Consider the following 16,033-nt stretch of genomic DNA (forward strand, 5'->3'; position numbering starts at 1 on the left):
TATATATGTTTGTCTATATATGTGTATATGTATGTGTATATATGTATATATGTATGTGTATATATGTATGGACATACGTATATACATGTAAATATACATGTATATATGTATTTATATATGTATATATGTATGTATATTTACGTATAAATACATATGTATATTTTTGTATATATGTATATGTATGTATATGTTTATATATATGTATGTACATATATATGTACTTGTTTTTACAACCTTTGGATTCTCAGAAAAACAAATCGAGTCAATGTACAGTTTGACCTCCTTTGTGAAAGCCAATAGGTTTCGTTTCAACCTGTAAATTTGCATTCATGAATGTGAATTTTAGCCCAAAATAAGATTAGTAACTAGTTTTTAAATCTGGCACTGGCCCTTTAAAACACGTGACGTCACCAAAATGTCAAAGTTGAGCACAGAGATTTTGAAAAAAATAGATGGCTCACTCTTCACGACGATAGTTTGCCTAAAATGGTTCGTAACTGCAATGAACATCCATAATCCACAAAAGGAATAATGTGTCTCTGTTACGGAAAGGTTCGTGTGGAGCAAATCACACACCGGCGAAAAGTACCATTAATAAAAAATCTAAACTGACGCTGTTCTCCGTTATTTTTTCAAGAGCTACACACCTAGCATAATTTACACATGCTAAAATCAGTGCTCGGTGTATGTAGCACAAACTAATCCACATTTTTTTATTCACATTTCGACATCTTGTCGTAAACGTGTCAGCTATCTCTATAAATGTTAATATTTTTATTTTCTATTTTAAGCCCTATATAAATTTTAAACTATATGGCGACAACGCGCATGCGTACAGTTAAAGCCAACACAGTCATCTCCAGCTACAGACGATCTTTGGTTGAGAGAAATGGCGTCGGATAACGGACTGGCCTCTCTGGTAGGACTCAACGTGTAAACTAATGTGTATATATTCACTGTCTTTTTAGGCTTTTTAAATTCGTGAACGGTCTCACCAAAGAGTGTGGAACGAGCCTGAGAAATGAATAAAACGAAAGTTAAACGTATTACCGAAGCAGGGTAGTTAGCTAACTTAGCTAATGCTAGCTAGCCGAGAGGAAAACACGTGTAGAAACAGCCCTGCAGATAAACACTGAACTCTGACACGTCATGTGTTTTTAACTAATGCAGATGTGTTAAAGTGGCTCATGTCATGTATCAGGATATCAGGACTGGTTTATTATGTTTGAGGTGTGGTCTGAGGTCCTGTAGACCCCCTCCATGTTTCTACTATTGTAATAATGCGTGAGTTATAACCTCTCTCTACCTGCTTCCTATCAGCTGACAGACTGAGTGTGTCGGTGTGACACTGTAGTTCCTGTTGTAGTTATTACAGCATGTGTTTTGGGTTCACAGGGGGTGGACGGAGCGTCAGCAGCTGCACATGCGCTGTCTCTTCCTGCAGACGCTTATGGAAATGATGTAAGTGGACATTTTTACATCTCCAGCCTTTTGTCAGTCAGTCCATCATGTTTTCATCACCGCCTTACAAAATGGCAAACATGCAAGGAGCAGTCAGAATGAAGGGAATGGGTGTTATTGTTTCATGAGACCCAGGCAGGTTTGTTTGGCTGTCACTTTGGATATTATTGTTTGAAGAGGACAAGAGTCAAAGGCCGGGACAAAGTAGGGCTGCAAACAAAGTTTTCGTTATCGATTCAGAGTTGAGTTAATATTACTTCAGGAAGTAGAGAAAAATGTCAGTCACAGTTTCCCAGAGTCCAAAGTAACGTCTCCAAATGTCTTGTTTTGTCCAACCAACAGTCCAAAACCCAAAGACAGTTAAAGTTCAGTTACTGTGAAGCAGAAAATAGACACATTTGAGAAGCTTGAACCAGGAAATGTCAGGTAGTTTTGCCTTGATAATGACTTAAATGATTAATAAACAATCATTAAAATAGTTGATACATTTTCCGTTGATCAGTTAGCCGTAAACCACAAACCGTGACAAGTCTGTGGGGTGGCGCAGTAGCTGTTCCTTCCACTGTCGTCTGCAGAAAACTAAATCCTTATTCTGGACCACAGTGTGCACAAAGCTCCACACACAAGAACACTGTTACAGATACAGCCTGATGAATAACATTAGCATTACTTTTCCCCCTAAAGGTGTTTCGCTGATGCACGTCGCTGCGTATGAGCGTAATTTGAAGATGTGGTTGCAGGGAGAACTCACAGCATGCACTTGGTTTAGAGCCAACAGTCAGCCAAGTGACCGTATAACCTTTGACCTTTTGTGTACCTTTCTTCTTTCAGCCCCGGCTTGAAGTCATGTGGGCGATGAAGGCCTACAACCACGCAGAGGTTTACTTCAATGTACGACCCTCCATCTTTTGTTCATGGTTCTCAGCTGTACACAAACAAACAAACAAACGTGTTCCTCTTTGTCAAACATATCGACCAACATACGTTTAGCATGAAGCATTTTTCACCCACATGATTGATTTTTGTTCAAAGTTTTGGTCTCTTCGCGTCAAAGTAGAGCTCTGCTGATGGAACAGTGTATTTTATTAAGTACTCAGGTCTTTTACTGAAGTACACAATGTAAAAATACATTAAAAGTCCTGCATTCAAAATCCTACTTCAGTAAAAGTACAGAAGTATTACCTGCTTCATCTAATAATCTCTTCTGTCCTCAGCTCATTTCATCAGTCGATCCGAAGTTCCTGAAACTGACGAAACTGGACGACAAAATCTACTCGTCCTTCAGAGAAACCTTCAAAGAGCTCGACGTAAAGCTGCTGAAGCCAGACGACCTGAAGTCTGACGAGGCCAAAGAGGTCAGTGTGACGGCAGGGAGAGAGTTTCAGTTCCACGCTTCAGGGAGTTTTCTGTTTAAAGAAAATAAGCCAAACCTCTCGGGTGCATCGGTGTTTCACCGAGTCTCGACACAAAGAAGCAGCACATGGTTGAAGAAAACAGTCGGGAACTCTGCGACCAGAGCGGAAGTCGATTTCAGTTGCGTTTAAGTACTCAGGTTGGAGACGCAGCTGCTTGAGAAATTTGCGCTGATAAAGTTAATGAGGTCATTTTGGACCAAGAGTCCAAAGTCCTCTGAGTAGTCAGAGGTTAGAAAAACTGTGCCCCCCCCCCTAACCAAACAGCCCCCAGTCACCCCACTCTGAGTTTTGGAACTACAGTTCCCATAATTTGGGGGTTTTGGGGGATGTAAACAGGAAGTATAATGTTGCCATGGAGTCAATGAGTTGGCTGTTGGCTTCCACATGAGCCCCCCCCCCCCTCTTGGCTATATTTGTCTACATGTAGTCAGACTGTCCCATCAGAGCAGCCGAACCAGCAGTCAGCAGCTCCTGTCTGCAGTGGACCCGTGGACGGACAGACAGCTGTCTCTGGATCACTGTGAGACTGAAGGAAACTTAGAAACAGCATTCTTCTCAGGCAGGTTCTGCAGAGACGATGATCTCCTCTGGAAGTGTGATTCGCACTGAACGAGTGTTTCATGTCTGAGTTCAGATCTGACGGAGTTATGACTCAGAGGAGGAGTGCGACTTGTTGACGCTGTGTTCTAACCTTAATCGGCTCCAACTGATGACGGTGTGATGACCTCCGGCCTAAACAGATATGATATATCGAGATCAGCTTATTGCAGATATCTGTGTCAGTGTATATATGTCGGCCGATAAGTAACAAAAATGTCAAACGAGGTTTGAGGTCATTTTAAAAGCGCGGCGTCTGTCGCAGAGTTTGTCCACCGGAGAGCGCTGAAGAGTTGATCTGTACACTGTAAAATGTTCCACTCAGTGTATATCTTGTTCACAATTCTTTAAAAAAAATTAATCTAAGGGATCCGTGTCGAGATTGCATATATTTGATCATTTTTAAAAACTGATATCGCCATCGGCCTCAAAAATCCAGTGTCTGTCCGGTTATACTAAGTGGAGGATTTGGGCACCTACTCCTCCTGACGGTCTTCAAATCATGTTAACAAGTACAGCATGTAAATGTACTTGAGTGTGACGTTTACTTTTTCACACGGACACCTGGCTGAACTACAGAGAAACTAATTCTGCAGCCTATAACGCTACACGTGCAGCTCATTGACGTCAACGAGCGAACGCCAGAACTGTGTGAAACCAAACAGCTGAGTTTAGTAGCAGTAGCTCTGTACTTAGTACAAGTCTGTGCTGACTGTTTGCAGACGTGGCGTCCGTTCTGTAACCAGTTTGAAGGCCTCATCGAAGACTTCAACTACGGCACTCTGCTCCGCCTGGACTGTGAGAAAGATTACACAGAGGAGAATACTATATTTGGTAAGATTGCATCTCACAGTGGAAAACATTACTACTACTACTACTATTAATAATAATATTGAGTTGTTATTGTTAAGTGAGACATTAAGCAATTCATACTTTTTTTTCCTGCTTTCAGCCACCAGGGTTCAGTTCTTTGCTGTTGAAATCGCCCGCAACAGAGAAGGCTACAACAACACAGTGTTCATGTCCAAACGCTCAAAGAGCTAGCTTCAGAACAAACCAGTGCCGAACCCCTCCGACCCGGCGGAGCGGCGCCGGGACGCCCCTCCAGGAAACACACAGATGAACGGTCACTCGCCGTCTCCCGAGGACGCAGCCTTTTCTTTTCATTTTAATATTTTTAAGTTTTCTGAAAACATCCGTCGATGATTTGTTTGTTTAATACTGAGGTCGGATTCAAAGCTGGTCCTTTCCTCAGCTGTTTGGACACTGACGCATTTTGTATTTACTGTAGAGTTTTATTGTGCCGATCATAAGTGGAAGCGGTTGTTTATTTTGTAATAACACAGAAGTTGCATTTGTTTGCCCGTAACCAAGGAAACAACAAATAAAGTCAGCTACCATTTTACCGCCGAGTGTCAGAGTTCGTTGTCTCGTGGCGTCGCGATGCTGCAAACACGTGACAAAATAATCTGCTCCGTTTCACGTCACGGGACGTTTTTCACGTTACTGACACATTTCTCTTTTATTACTAGATAACAAATGATTCCGTTTCTCGTTATAACATCACATCATCTTATTTCACAAAACCTACGTATCGCGTTTGAACCGACCTCTCTCGTTATAACACGATAAGTCGGTGTACGTTCAAAGACGAGAAAAAGGTCCATCGCTGCCTGAAGAGACTCCGCAGCCTGTAACATAAGAAGTTTCTAGTAAAAACAGAATATGCATGATATGGTAAAAAAATTACGATCGTGATATGATTCACGATTAGCATCACAATTTTCATTTAAAACTATTAAAATCACGATGATGTGCCATCTGTTGGGGTCGGCACCAAACAAACATGTTTTCTAACATCTGGAGAACCAGATGTTTGTCTCTGCAGCACTTCGTTATGAAGCGGTTTGTCACACATTTTTACCTTTTTAATCAAACAATTCTGCGATTTGGATAATATTTAGATGAATTGTGCAGCCCTAAAACTGAATAATTTGTTATTAATTAAGAGAAATATCTTGTTTATAAGTGAAAAGGGAGAAAAGCTTCTCACTGGAAAAAGAAACGGAGCAGATTTGTGTCTGTCTCACGCCGTGCAGGAGACGGCAGAGACTTCGTATCGGCTTGTTGCTACACAACCGAGTGCAGCGTTTACCCCGATGTAATAAATCTGGATCGCAGAGTGCGTGAGACGGCTCACAGACTCTGAACCCGAGCTTTAAGCGACTTGAAACAAACGGAGAGAAAAGCATCGATGTAAAAATCAATGAGGTTTATTTGCAGTCACAATGCTTACACTATATGTAGCAGACATCCAAACAACTCAAACAGCTATTCACTCTATGGACCCAACACATTCACATCAGGGACACAAACCAAAAAATTAGAAACTCAATAAACGTCCATGAGTGCTGACACGGTTAGAAATGAGCTAGTTGTCACAAACAGTTAGCAGCAACATCGTAGAGAGTAACACAAGTTGCTAATAGACTCCGCTCCGGCTTCTCTTTACACTGTTCTGACTCCTACCAAAGGTCGATGCAATATTCTTCAGGTATTTAAAACTAAACTGGGTTCCTTCAGGGAGCTCTGATGACCAGACGTCTCTAACGGGAACTAGTTTTCCCTCCATCATCATCATCGTTATTGTCTCCTCCTAAAAGGTGGCGCAGACCTCGGCTGTTTGAGCTCCATCGTGGGTTCGCAGCACCATGAGACGCCACATACACACCAGGCAACAGAGAGCCACTCACACACACACACACACACACACGCACACGGACAGACAACACACACACCAAAAGGACTCAGTTGCAGGACCGAAAAGGGGGGCAGTCCCAAAACCTGGTCCGAGCAATCCAGAGTGTAAACAAAATGGTGGAAACTGCACCCGGCCTACCAGAGGGGAAAATGTAGCCGCGACCATGTTGTTTACACGTCGATCATCGCAGGGAAACAAGCGAGTGTGTGCGCACGAGGCCGACGGGACGCCGCCGTCTCGTGTGTCGCTTTGCTTTGAGGAGAAAGGCGGAGCCGAGGCGGACCAGACGGGACGTCAGGAAGGGAACTCTGACGTTTTTCAACCTCTTCATCGAGTCTGTTCTGGACCAGCAGCTCGAGCCTCAAGCTTCCCAAACAAGCTTCGAAACGTTCTCTGGTTCCAGCGTCTCAGGTGTGAGGACTTGCTGCTTTTCTTTGTCATATATATATATATATGATAATAAACTTAATTTCTTTGGGTTTTGGATTGTTGGTCGGACAAAACAAGACATTTTAATACTTCTCCTTTTGCTCTGGGACATTTTGATGGGAGTTCTTTTTACAGTCTGACGTTTTACTGATAAAATGATTAATTGTGAAAATCTGCAGATTAGTTGATAATGAAAAAGTTAGTTGCAGTTAATTACAATAAGTAATAAATATGTTATTGCTGCAGATGAAAAAGCCACCAGGTTGGTTCGCTGGCTGCCGAGTCGGTAGATCCATCCATGCAGTTAAATACAGTAACTGATACAGGGAACTACTTTACTTTCAGACTCAGAAGCACCTGAAGTGATTCAGGCTGCAACTAACAGTTATTTCCATCATCGCTGAGTCTTTGTATTGTTTCATTAATGAATCGTGTCCACTGGTTCAGGACCTACAGAACAAGCAGTCGCTAAATTATTAACAGGAAAGCAGGAAAAAAAACATTACTGCTACACAAAATTACATTATTTTCTAAACTAAAAGGCCTGAAACTTCTAAAATTATCCAGTAACTCAAGAAATGAAGCAAAGATTAGAGGAAGATGTCAGAAAATATTAAAAACATCCATCAAGCTCCCAGAGTCCGACGTGATGTCCTGCTTTTCCCCCACCGAAAGTCTAAAACCCAAAGAGATTCAGTTCACGGTCACTGCACAGCAAGAAAACGAGCAAACCTTCACATCTGAGAAACTGGGACGGTTGTACTTTTGCATGAAAAGTGACGATAAATTGTTTATCAAAGTTGTCGACAATTTTCTTTTAATCGATTAAAGATGAATTCCAGTGATTTTGCACTTCACCGTGTGTGTCCAGGTGTTGGGGAGTAACTACTGCATATGTTTTAAAAAGCAGCATGAGGCCTTCAGTGTCTCAGAGGGAGCTGTGTGGAGTCTGCTAAATGTCCTCAAGTGATGTCACTCGAGTCAGCGTCGGGCGGGGCTGCAGGTTTGAAACTGTGGAGTTAGAAAGAAGTGAGCTCAGCAGACCTCTGCTAGCATAACACTCCACAATCTCTGACTGAACCGTTGCATTGTGGGTAATGTAGGCGCCAGGTTTTAACAAGGAAGAAGAATGTGTGGAATAAAAAAAAGATATCTGATTCTGCAGCATCGATTTAGATCTTTTGTTTGTTTGTTTTAAACTGTCCATGGTGTGATAGTGTTATAGGAGTGAAGTGATAAATCGGTGGAGTTCTCGTTTAATCGATTGTTTCAGTTCAAAATGATTTCTCTAAAATTGAAGCGTATCTGGAAGCTGTAAGCTGCTTTCCCCGACATACGTTGTTTTGCAGAAGTCCCGTTTGAGACGCCGAGTCAGAACGGACACAAGTACGAGAACAAGCTCCAGGTTGAAAACCAGCAGAACTGTCCCTTTAAAGCCCGTGGAGCCTGCTGCCGCGAGGGACGTGGCTATTTACATCACTTCAACCAGAGACTTGAGTAAAATGTACAACATGGATGCTCTGACTCTCCCTTTCTGTTAGTGTGTGTACCTCTTCTTCCTGTTCATCGTGACAACTCTGCAGCCCAAGTGCTCCTGTGGCCACCCTGCAGCTCAGTGTACCCCCCTACCCCCACCCCCACCCCAAATAACTCCCCACCCTCCCTCTCACCTCCAGCTCCCGTGGAAAGCTCGCTCCCCACGCAGACAGACAGTTGCACTAACTCACTACACTGTAAAAAGCTCAATCACACCGTTTTTGTTTAGTTTTTTTTGTTTTTCCTCAACTCATCTTTGTGTTTTAAATTCGATCATTATAAACATTGTTCAAAATGTTACGAAAAAAAATGTACACTTGGTTTTTTGTGTGTTTTTCTATACAAGGCAGGCAGAAGCGGATTACTACGTTTACCGGCGCTCGTCCCCTTCCTCGCCCCCACCTCACCTCCTTTTACATCCACAGCACTCGCTCCTTTAGAGTGCTTAGACATGCGACGACCCCCCCCCCCCCTCCCCGCGAACTCCTGACCCCTCCACTGTTAGGACAGCCAGACGAGTCAGACCATCGCTTTAAAATAGATCTGTATATATTTATATATGTTTATATCAAAAAGGAGTAGGGAGGGAGGGAGGGGGCAGGTGCAACGCACGGCGGTTTATTCGCTGAATGTCGTCAACGATCCCGTACGTCGTGTCGGGGGGAGGAGATGATCCCTAGGCATCCGGGCCCAGGGAGGGAGGGGGGAGGCTGATGCAAAGAGGGGGGAGGCAGAGAGGGGGGAGGGAGGGAGGCTGTGGATGAGCGAGGGAGGGGTGAGCTCTGTCTGCAGCTGGATAAGACTCCTCTGTGTGGAATGTCAGCTCATCATGTCGTTGCTGTTGACGCCGTATGTCGAGTTCTTCATGCTGTCGTTGACTTCCCTCCTGAACACAGACAGGTTCTGAGTAAACCTGCAGACAGACAGACAGACAGACAGGTATTCACATGTCAGGAGAGACAGGTATGACATGCTAGTGCTGTGGTGTTGCAGAGCGGAGCTTCTCGCCTCCTAAACAAGCTTTGGCTGAGTTCAGACACACAAACTGACAACAGACTAGTTTCGTCTGGTTCGTGATTTTACTTTCATACTATAGTTAATTAATTCAGGCAGATCTGAGGTAAAGTCCATCCTCACTATGATGAAGGAAAATTATACTAAATATATGAGACCCACCTGTCCCGATTCTTCGTTAGTAGATTTCTTTCTATTCCCTCCATCAAGTTCTCGAAACATAAGTGCATGGCTTGCTGCTTCTCTGGAGGCTGACTGTTGACGATGCTGTTCCTCAGGTCAGCGAAATACTGCAGGACACACAAACAGACACGTTAACACACACACACACACACACACACACACACCCTCACACTGATGGTTCATATCTGCGTGTGATGTTTACCTTCTCGTTGAGCAGGATGAGGCCTAACAGAGGTCGAGACATTGACCACTGGTTCCTACAGTCCTCGAAGATGATGATGTTCAACACTGTGGACAGCATCTGCACAACAGTCACAGGATCAGTTTTACAGACCGTTGGTGGTCGACCCTGAACGTAACGCGTACGTCCCCGAGTGCAACAGGAGACAAACCCACATTTAATACTTTTATTTCTATGCTCCGCCCATTTGCTACCGCTGTTAGCTCATCACTTCCTGCATGTGCTTCACAATTAAAGTATTTGAATGTAAAACTGCGAAACTAGAAGTGCTGACCGAGTCATTTGGGATTAGTTTTTAAAATCTGCAGAGTAGTGTGTTTACTCCCGCGACCACCAGCAGCCCTCGTCCCACGCCTCCCGCTGAAGCACACGAACGCTGTATTTTATTAACTGTTTTTTAACGGTTACTGTTTAACAAAGCGTAATAAAAGGAGAATGCCTCAGAAACGAAGACTGATGTTACATCTTTTTAATGATGAACTGTGTAACGTTAGTTTAGCATCTTGAGGCGCCTTAAGGACGGTTTGAGGATGCCGCATTTCCATTTTTTAATCATACATTTTAATAATGTTTTACCACATTAAAAAAAAAACAAGGCTGCATTTATATTAACTACATTTTTACATGACGTTTTCAGAAGGTCGCAAAACGGAAGAAATAAGCAACCTCAAAAGGATGCAACAATTTAAAGGTCCGGTGTGTCACATTTAGGAGCAGCTGTCGGCAGAAATGGAATATAATATTTATAAGTGTGATTTCATTAGTGTGTAATCACCTGAAAATAACAATCGTCTTTTCGTTACCTTAGAATCAGCCCTTTATATCTACGGAGGGAGCGGGTCCCCTTCCACGGAGGCCGCCATGTTTCTACAGTAGCCCAGAACGGACAAACCAATCACCGGCTCTAGAGAGGGCAGTTCGCATTTTTCGCGGCCACCGTAGTTTCTCCTGCACGCCTGGAAGGGCAGGGCGAGGCGAGCGGTGTTCAAATGGTTGCAAACTGCAGTTTCACCACTAGAGGCCACTAAATCCTCCAGACTGGGCCTTTAAGTCTGCTCACTTACACTGAAAATTGTGTAAACACTGCAGACAATAAGATGTCTTAAAATATTGTATGTAAACACTTAACAGTTGAAGTGTAAGAGCTGAAAGCAGTTAAACTGTCAGCTGAAGTGGATAGGTGACGTTTACATTAATTACATTATGTAACTATCAAAACATAAGGAATAAACTCTAAACAGCAATCACCACAATAAAAGCCTCGTTAGATACGCAGTTATGTCGCAGCTACGACTGGTTACGTTTGGTTCGTTGGTTCACGGTTATCACTGACACTCAGGTCAGGAAATGGTAAACATTTAACTGACGTTGATGCTTTATGCCATCTCATAACAACAGTATGATTAAAGTATACACAAGCCTCAAAAGACTGATGTATAAACGTCAACACTTATCCCGAGTTGAGGTATCAGAATCGCTAACATGACTGCAGAGAGAAACTATGATCTCTGACCTGCTGGATCATCTCCGGGTGCTGCTGCATGATGTGGAGGAAGCGATCGTCTGTTGCCATCGGAGTGGGACGCTTCTTTGTGGAGCGCGACAGCTGCTTGAACAGGTAGGTCACTATGTGGTCCAGACTGGAGCAGCAGCCCGTGCACACCATCGTATCTGAAACACACACACACACAGATGTAACAACTACCATGACGCGCAGACTCATAAAACTTCAAACTCGACCTCTGAGCGTTTTACCGAGTGCAGTGAGCCCTTCTGATATTGAAGACAGGATGTACATGACGACGTGAGGCTCCAGACTGGCGATGAAGTTCATGTGGTCCTGTGTCAGCACTTCCAGCAGAGAGTAGAAGGACTGGCTGAGCTTCGGATAGTCCTGCAGGGACGGGAAGAGCCAGGGTTAGGGTGTCAAAGCTCCTACAGGACTCAACATTTACAAAGACTGTGCTCATGTAAGTCTCATGCAAAACTTAACGGTGTATGTGATTAAAACAGTGTGGACAGTCGCCGATTGACAAAATATTAATTGCCAACTATTTTGATAATTGATTAATTGTGAAAGTCAAACATTCCCTATATTTCCAGCTTTTCAGCTGCGATGATTTGCAGCTGTTTCATATCACAGTGAACTGAATATCTTTGGGTTTTGGACTGTTGGTCGGACAAAACAAGACATTTAAAGACGTCATGTTGGGCTTTTTTCACAGCTTTCTGACATTTTGTAGACCAAAGGAATAATCAATTAATTGAGAAAATAATGGGCAGATGAATCATTAATAGCAATAATCATTACTTGCAGCCCTAGTGCGTAATACCAGGGGTCTCTGACCTCTTAATTAACATCAGGACCCCCTGAAAAACCTCAAAATCACATTTTTGCGGGCTCTAAAAACCAAATTATTTTATATTTCTCTATACTGTGAAGTTTATTTGCTGCAAGTCTTCTCTATAACTGCCACAAAACCTTAACTGTGCCTTAACCAACCAGCTCAGGTATTTCTCCTGAAGCCTCTGTAGGTGTGCGTTGTCTTACCATGTGCTTTTATTTATTTGTATTATTATCTTTGCTTTATTTCTTTTCTTGTGTTCATCCACTTTCTTGTTAATAAAGCTGCGTTGGGAGTTGAAACGTTAGAAGGTGAGGAGCAGCACAGTAAATGAGGATGTAAGGCTACACGGTGTCAGACTGTAGTAGCTGTGAAGACTAGAAATATAAGACCAATAAATACATTTAAACTGAGATTATGTTTCCCCTCTAAATATCTGAAAAGGCCTCATGTGTTCAAAGTCCAATAAACGTAAACAATTCCAAATTCAACATATTATTATTAATCTAGTCGTAAAACAAAACTGAAAAATGGAATTTGGGGGTTAGTGTGTAGAAAAGCACACAAGGTCAGTTACAGTTAAATCCCAGTGTTGTGTTGCACTATTTAAATAGTGAATGCAGGTATACACGCTGTTCTAGCGGTGTGTAAAAGTAAAGTTTGCAGAGGTACGAGTGTGCATCTCTGCCAGCGAGTTGACCTGAGCAGGTGGAAACACAAGTGAACATAATCCACTGACTACACGGAGGGTGTCTCCACAATCTGCTCCCATCAGTGCGTTTTTAAAAATATTTATTTTCTCATTCATAATTGGTCCTCACCTGGCCGTTATGTACAGTATCCTGTCCATACAGGTCAGGTCTTATATTAAAGAGTCGGGTCCAGAACTGATTTAGAGATAACTGTGGATAACAGATCGGCTTGTGTCCGCTGTCACAGTCTGAGTGAAAATATAAATGAACATACTAGTAAGTCGCTGTGAGGGATGGACAGCAGTAGTTTTATGAAGGTCTGTAAGGCGTTATCCAGAGCGTCGTCGCCGTACAGACGGAAGACCCCGAAGTTGACGTAGTTTCCGCTGAGCACCGCCTTCAGCATGGCGAAACACACGCTGACCCCCTTCAGCTTCACCCCGTACACCTGGTCCTTCGGGACTTCTCCCAGCGTCAGGATACGATTCCCTGCGCGAAGGAAGACAAAACACGTCGTGCGATGACAGATTTAGTTTCAGAGCTGCAATTAATGATTATCTCCGTCACTGATTCATCTGGATGCCATTTGTCTTATTGATTGTTTAGTCTATAAAATATCAGAGCCTGTGACATCTTCATAATAACAATACAAAACCAATTCAACGCCAAGGTCAAAAGATATTCAACTTACAATGATACTAAACAGAGAAAAGCAGAAAATCCTCACAGTTGAAAAGCTGCAGAGAATCAATCAGTCGACTAATCAATCAATCGACAAATCGTTTCAGCTCTAGAACAGTTTCAAAATATCCACTTTACAATATTTTTTATTGTATCTCGGATGTTTGATTCTCCTTTCAGGCCTGCGTAGCATGAAACTATTCAACAAACAACAGTTTTATGATGCAAATACTCACGTATATACATCACAAAAATGGTCATACATGTAATCATGATGCAAACAAAGGATCGCCAATGGCGACTGGCCCAAAACACTGGCAATCAACTAATCAATTAAAACAACTACTAGTCCGAAAAAAAAAGTTTTCCCGGCCTGATAAGGATGTGATTTAAGTTTATCCAGTCAGTTTTAGCACGTTTCAGGTAATGAGAACTGAATCTTCAGCGATTAAAGTATTTAAAGTCAGAGGTTATAATCTGGTCAAAGTACCGTAGGTCGTAATCATCTTGCTGGTTTCTCTGAACAGCAGGATACCGTTGGGTGACGACACATCAAACTGTAGCCTTTGGGATCTACAAAAAAACAAAAACACACAGGTTAGTTGTCAAAAATGAATAATCAGTCTCGGGAAAGTTGTGATTTATGACGATGTGTCGAGTTCTCATCATGTAACGCATCTCAGGCTGCTTTCACACCTAACCTGTTTGATTCGGTTAAAAACTAACTGCTGCTTGATTAGTTCGGTTTGTTTATGCTGGTGTGAAAGCTGTCAATCAAACTCTGGTGCGGACCAAACATCCGGACCGGGACCACCTGAAAAAGGAGGGTCTCAGTCTGGTTCCAAGCGGACTCTGGTGGTTCGCTTGTGGTGTGAAAGCAAAACAGACCGACAGATGTGATTTTAGCACGAATTCAAAATCTGAACTATTACATCCATCTGCTATTTTTATTTATTTTTTATATATATATATAAATATAAAAACCATCTGGTAACCATGACGACGCATGCTTCAGCACGAGCGTGCAGATTTCCCCTGATTAATCAGACAGTGACAAGCAGTTAAAACTGCGACGTGTTGCGTTTGAATCCTCTGTGTACATCCATTAAAAAAAAGTGTGCGACATATCGGCCCCTCAGTAATAACCACTGTAATGTTTCTGTACAAGATGCCTCTTTCTCCTCACGTCTCTACCCTTTTTGTCATTATTCATAACAGGCGGACAATTTGCAATCAGTTATTTCTTCTTGAGCTCTTTGTGGCACCAGAGAACATAAATAAACACATCAGAAGCATTAAAGTGCAGACTGACCTGCTGTCAGTCACCAGAGTTTCATTTTCCTCTCTGATGATGCTGGATGACATCACCAAAACTGTCCAATCAATGAGTTACCTGCCAGTCACGTGACTTCGTGTTCTCTCCTCTTGGTGAATTTTTATTAAATCAGTGTGAACATGAATGATTTTTTTCTCTTGGTCCGGACCAAATGAGCCAAACTACAGGTGTGAAAGCAGCCTCCGAGTGTCTCGAAAAGTGTTCTATAAAATGGATTGTTAATATTACTGTCATTATTATTTTTATTATAAAACCCCCTGGAGTGACTCGTTTGCTTGTCTGGTCCCGAACAGCCTGACTCTTGTACCCAAAGATCCTGACAAAGCCGTTATTCCTCTGCTGCACAGTCTTGGGTCGGCCTCTGCAGACACAGCGGCTGCGTTATTGGGCACGTTTACCTGTTGTGAACGAGCTCGGCCATAAGTTTGAGGACAGGCGTGGTGCATGCTGGGTCGTGGTACCAGAGCTCTATGGCTCGCTGTAGAATGGGCATGTAGGCCGGATATCTGCAGGTCTGGGTTACGGACATTTCTTAAGAGAGATTGTGAAGAATAAAAAATATTATTTCAGTTCAGTTTTGTAGTTGTATCTCATAGTTTTCATGACAGACTATGATGCTGTTAGCAGCTCTGAGATCAGTCGTGGTCAGTTGTTAGGATACATCCAGTCAAAGAGCATCATGAAGCTCGTCTTGGCGTTGAAGGCGAACGCGATGCCTCGCAGGTCTCGGACCAAACCCACCAAAGTCCTCTACGGGAAACAACAGAAGAAAACTGTCAGAACAAAACATGTCGCTGAAATTAAAGCTGGCACTCGTCCAATCATGAATTTAATTCATGATTAGAGTTCATTCATGAATAATAACTTCATTTATATATCACCTTTCAAAACAAAGTGCACAGAGCTGCAAGAAGTGATTAATAACTATTTCTTACCTGGTTCAGCTCTGCTTAGGTGGACCAGCATGGTTTAGTTTGGTGGCTGTGTGTGTGTGTGTGTGTGTGTGTGTGTGTGTGTGTGTGTGTGTGTGTGTGTGTGTTTAATCACCTTGGCTTCCTGCTCGTTGAAGGTGTTTGTACTCAGCATCTGAGCCACAGTTTCAAACGCAGCCGTCAAAGGCAGCATGAACTGTTCGAACTGGTCCTCGTCCTCGCCTGCACACAAACGCACAGCACAGCACACAGGACGCTCAGTTAATACGCGGCTTTTTGATTTTTCTACAACTAACAACTATCCCAGCACAGAACAAACAAACCAAACACAAACCATATCAGGGTGCAGATTTCTGTACGTGAAAGGTTTCTGTTAGGGTTGGGCAGTATGGCCTTCTGTCGGGAGACGA

General features: G+C 42.8%; 3 protein-coding genes across 4 annotated transcripts in view; 2 read left to right on the forward strand and 1 right to left on the reverse strand.

The window, feature by feature from the left end:
- helq (helicase, POLQ like) overlaps positions 1-16,033 on the forward strand; it is a 180,346-nt gene that overhangs the window by 115,132 nt on the left and 49,181 nt on the right. The window lies entirely within an intron of this gene.
- On the forward strand, positions 825-4,878 carry pbdc1 (polysaccharide biosynthesis domain containing 1). Its single transcript, XM_044173599.1, has 6 exons — positions 825-919; positions 1,396-1,461; positions 2,293-2,352; positions 2,676-2,816; positions 4,196-4,307; positions 4,426-4,878. Exons 1-6 carry the CDS (start codon positions 890-892, stop codon positions 4,515-4,517), a joined length of 501 nt encoding a protein of 166 aa, XP_044029534.1. The 5' UTR covers positions 825-889; the 3' UTR covers positions 4,518-4,878.
- The window catches only part of xpo7 (exportin 7), a 32,176-nt gene continuing 21,873 nt past the window's right edge, over positions 5,731-16,033 (reverse strand). For both annotated transcript variants that reach the window (XM_044173580.1, XM_044173579.1), the window contains exons 19-28: positions 15,739-15,845; positions 15,353-15,441; positions 15,090-15,197; positions 13,846-13,928; positions 12,949-13,163; positions 11,393-11,531; positions 11,151-11,308; positions 9,599-9,697; positions 9,376-9,503; positions 5,731-9,112 (exon numbers count right to left, since the gene is read on the reverse strand). In XM_044173580.1, the coding sequence (XP_044029515.1) occupies positions 9,019-9,112; positions 9,376-9,503; positions 9,599-9,697; positions 11,151-11,308; positions 11,393-11,531; positions 12,949-13,163; positions 13,846-13,928; positions 15,090-15,197; positions 15,353-15,441; positions 15,739-15,845 (1,220 nt within the window). In that variant the 3' untranslated portion in view covers positions 5,731-9,018. The remainder of the gene's footprint in view (positions 9,113-9,375; positions 9,504-9,598; positions 9,698-11,150; positions 11,309-11,392; positions 11,532-12,948; positions 13,164-13,845; positions 13,929-15,089; positions 15,198-15,352; positions 15,442-15,738; positions 15,846-16,033) is intronic.

This window comes from Siniperca chuatsi, linkage group LG18 (genome assembly GCF_020085105.1).
Source record: "Siniperca chuatsi isolate FFG_IHB_CAS linkage group LG18, ASM2008510v1, whole genome shotgun sequence".
Taxonomy (NCBI): Eukaryota; Metazoa; Chordata; class Actinopteri; order Centrarchiformes; family Sinipercidae; genus Siniperca; species Siniperca chuatsi.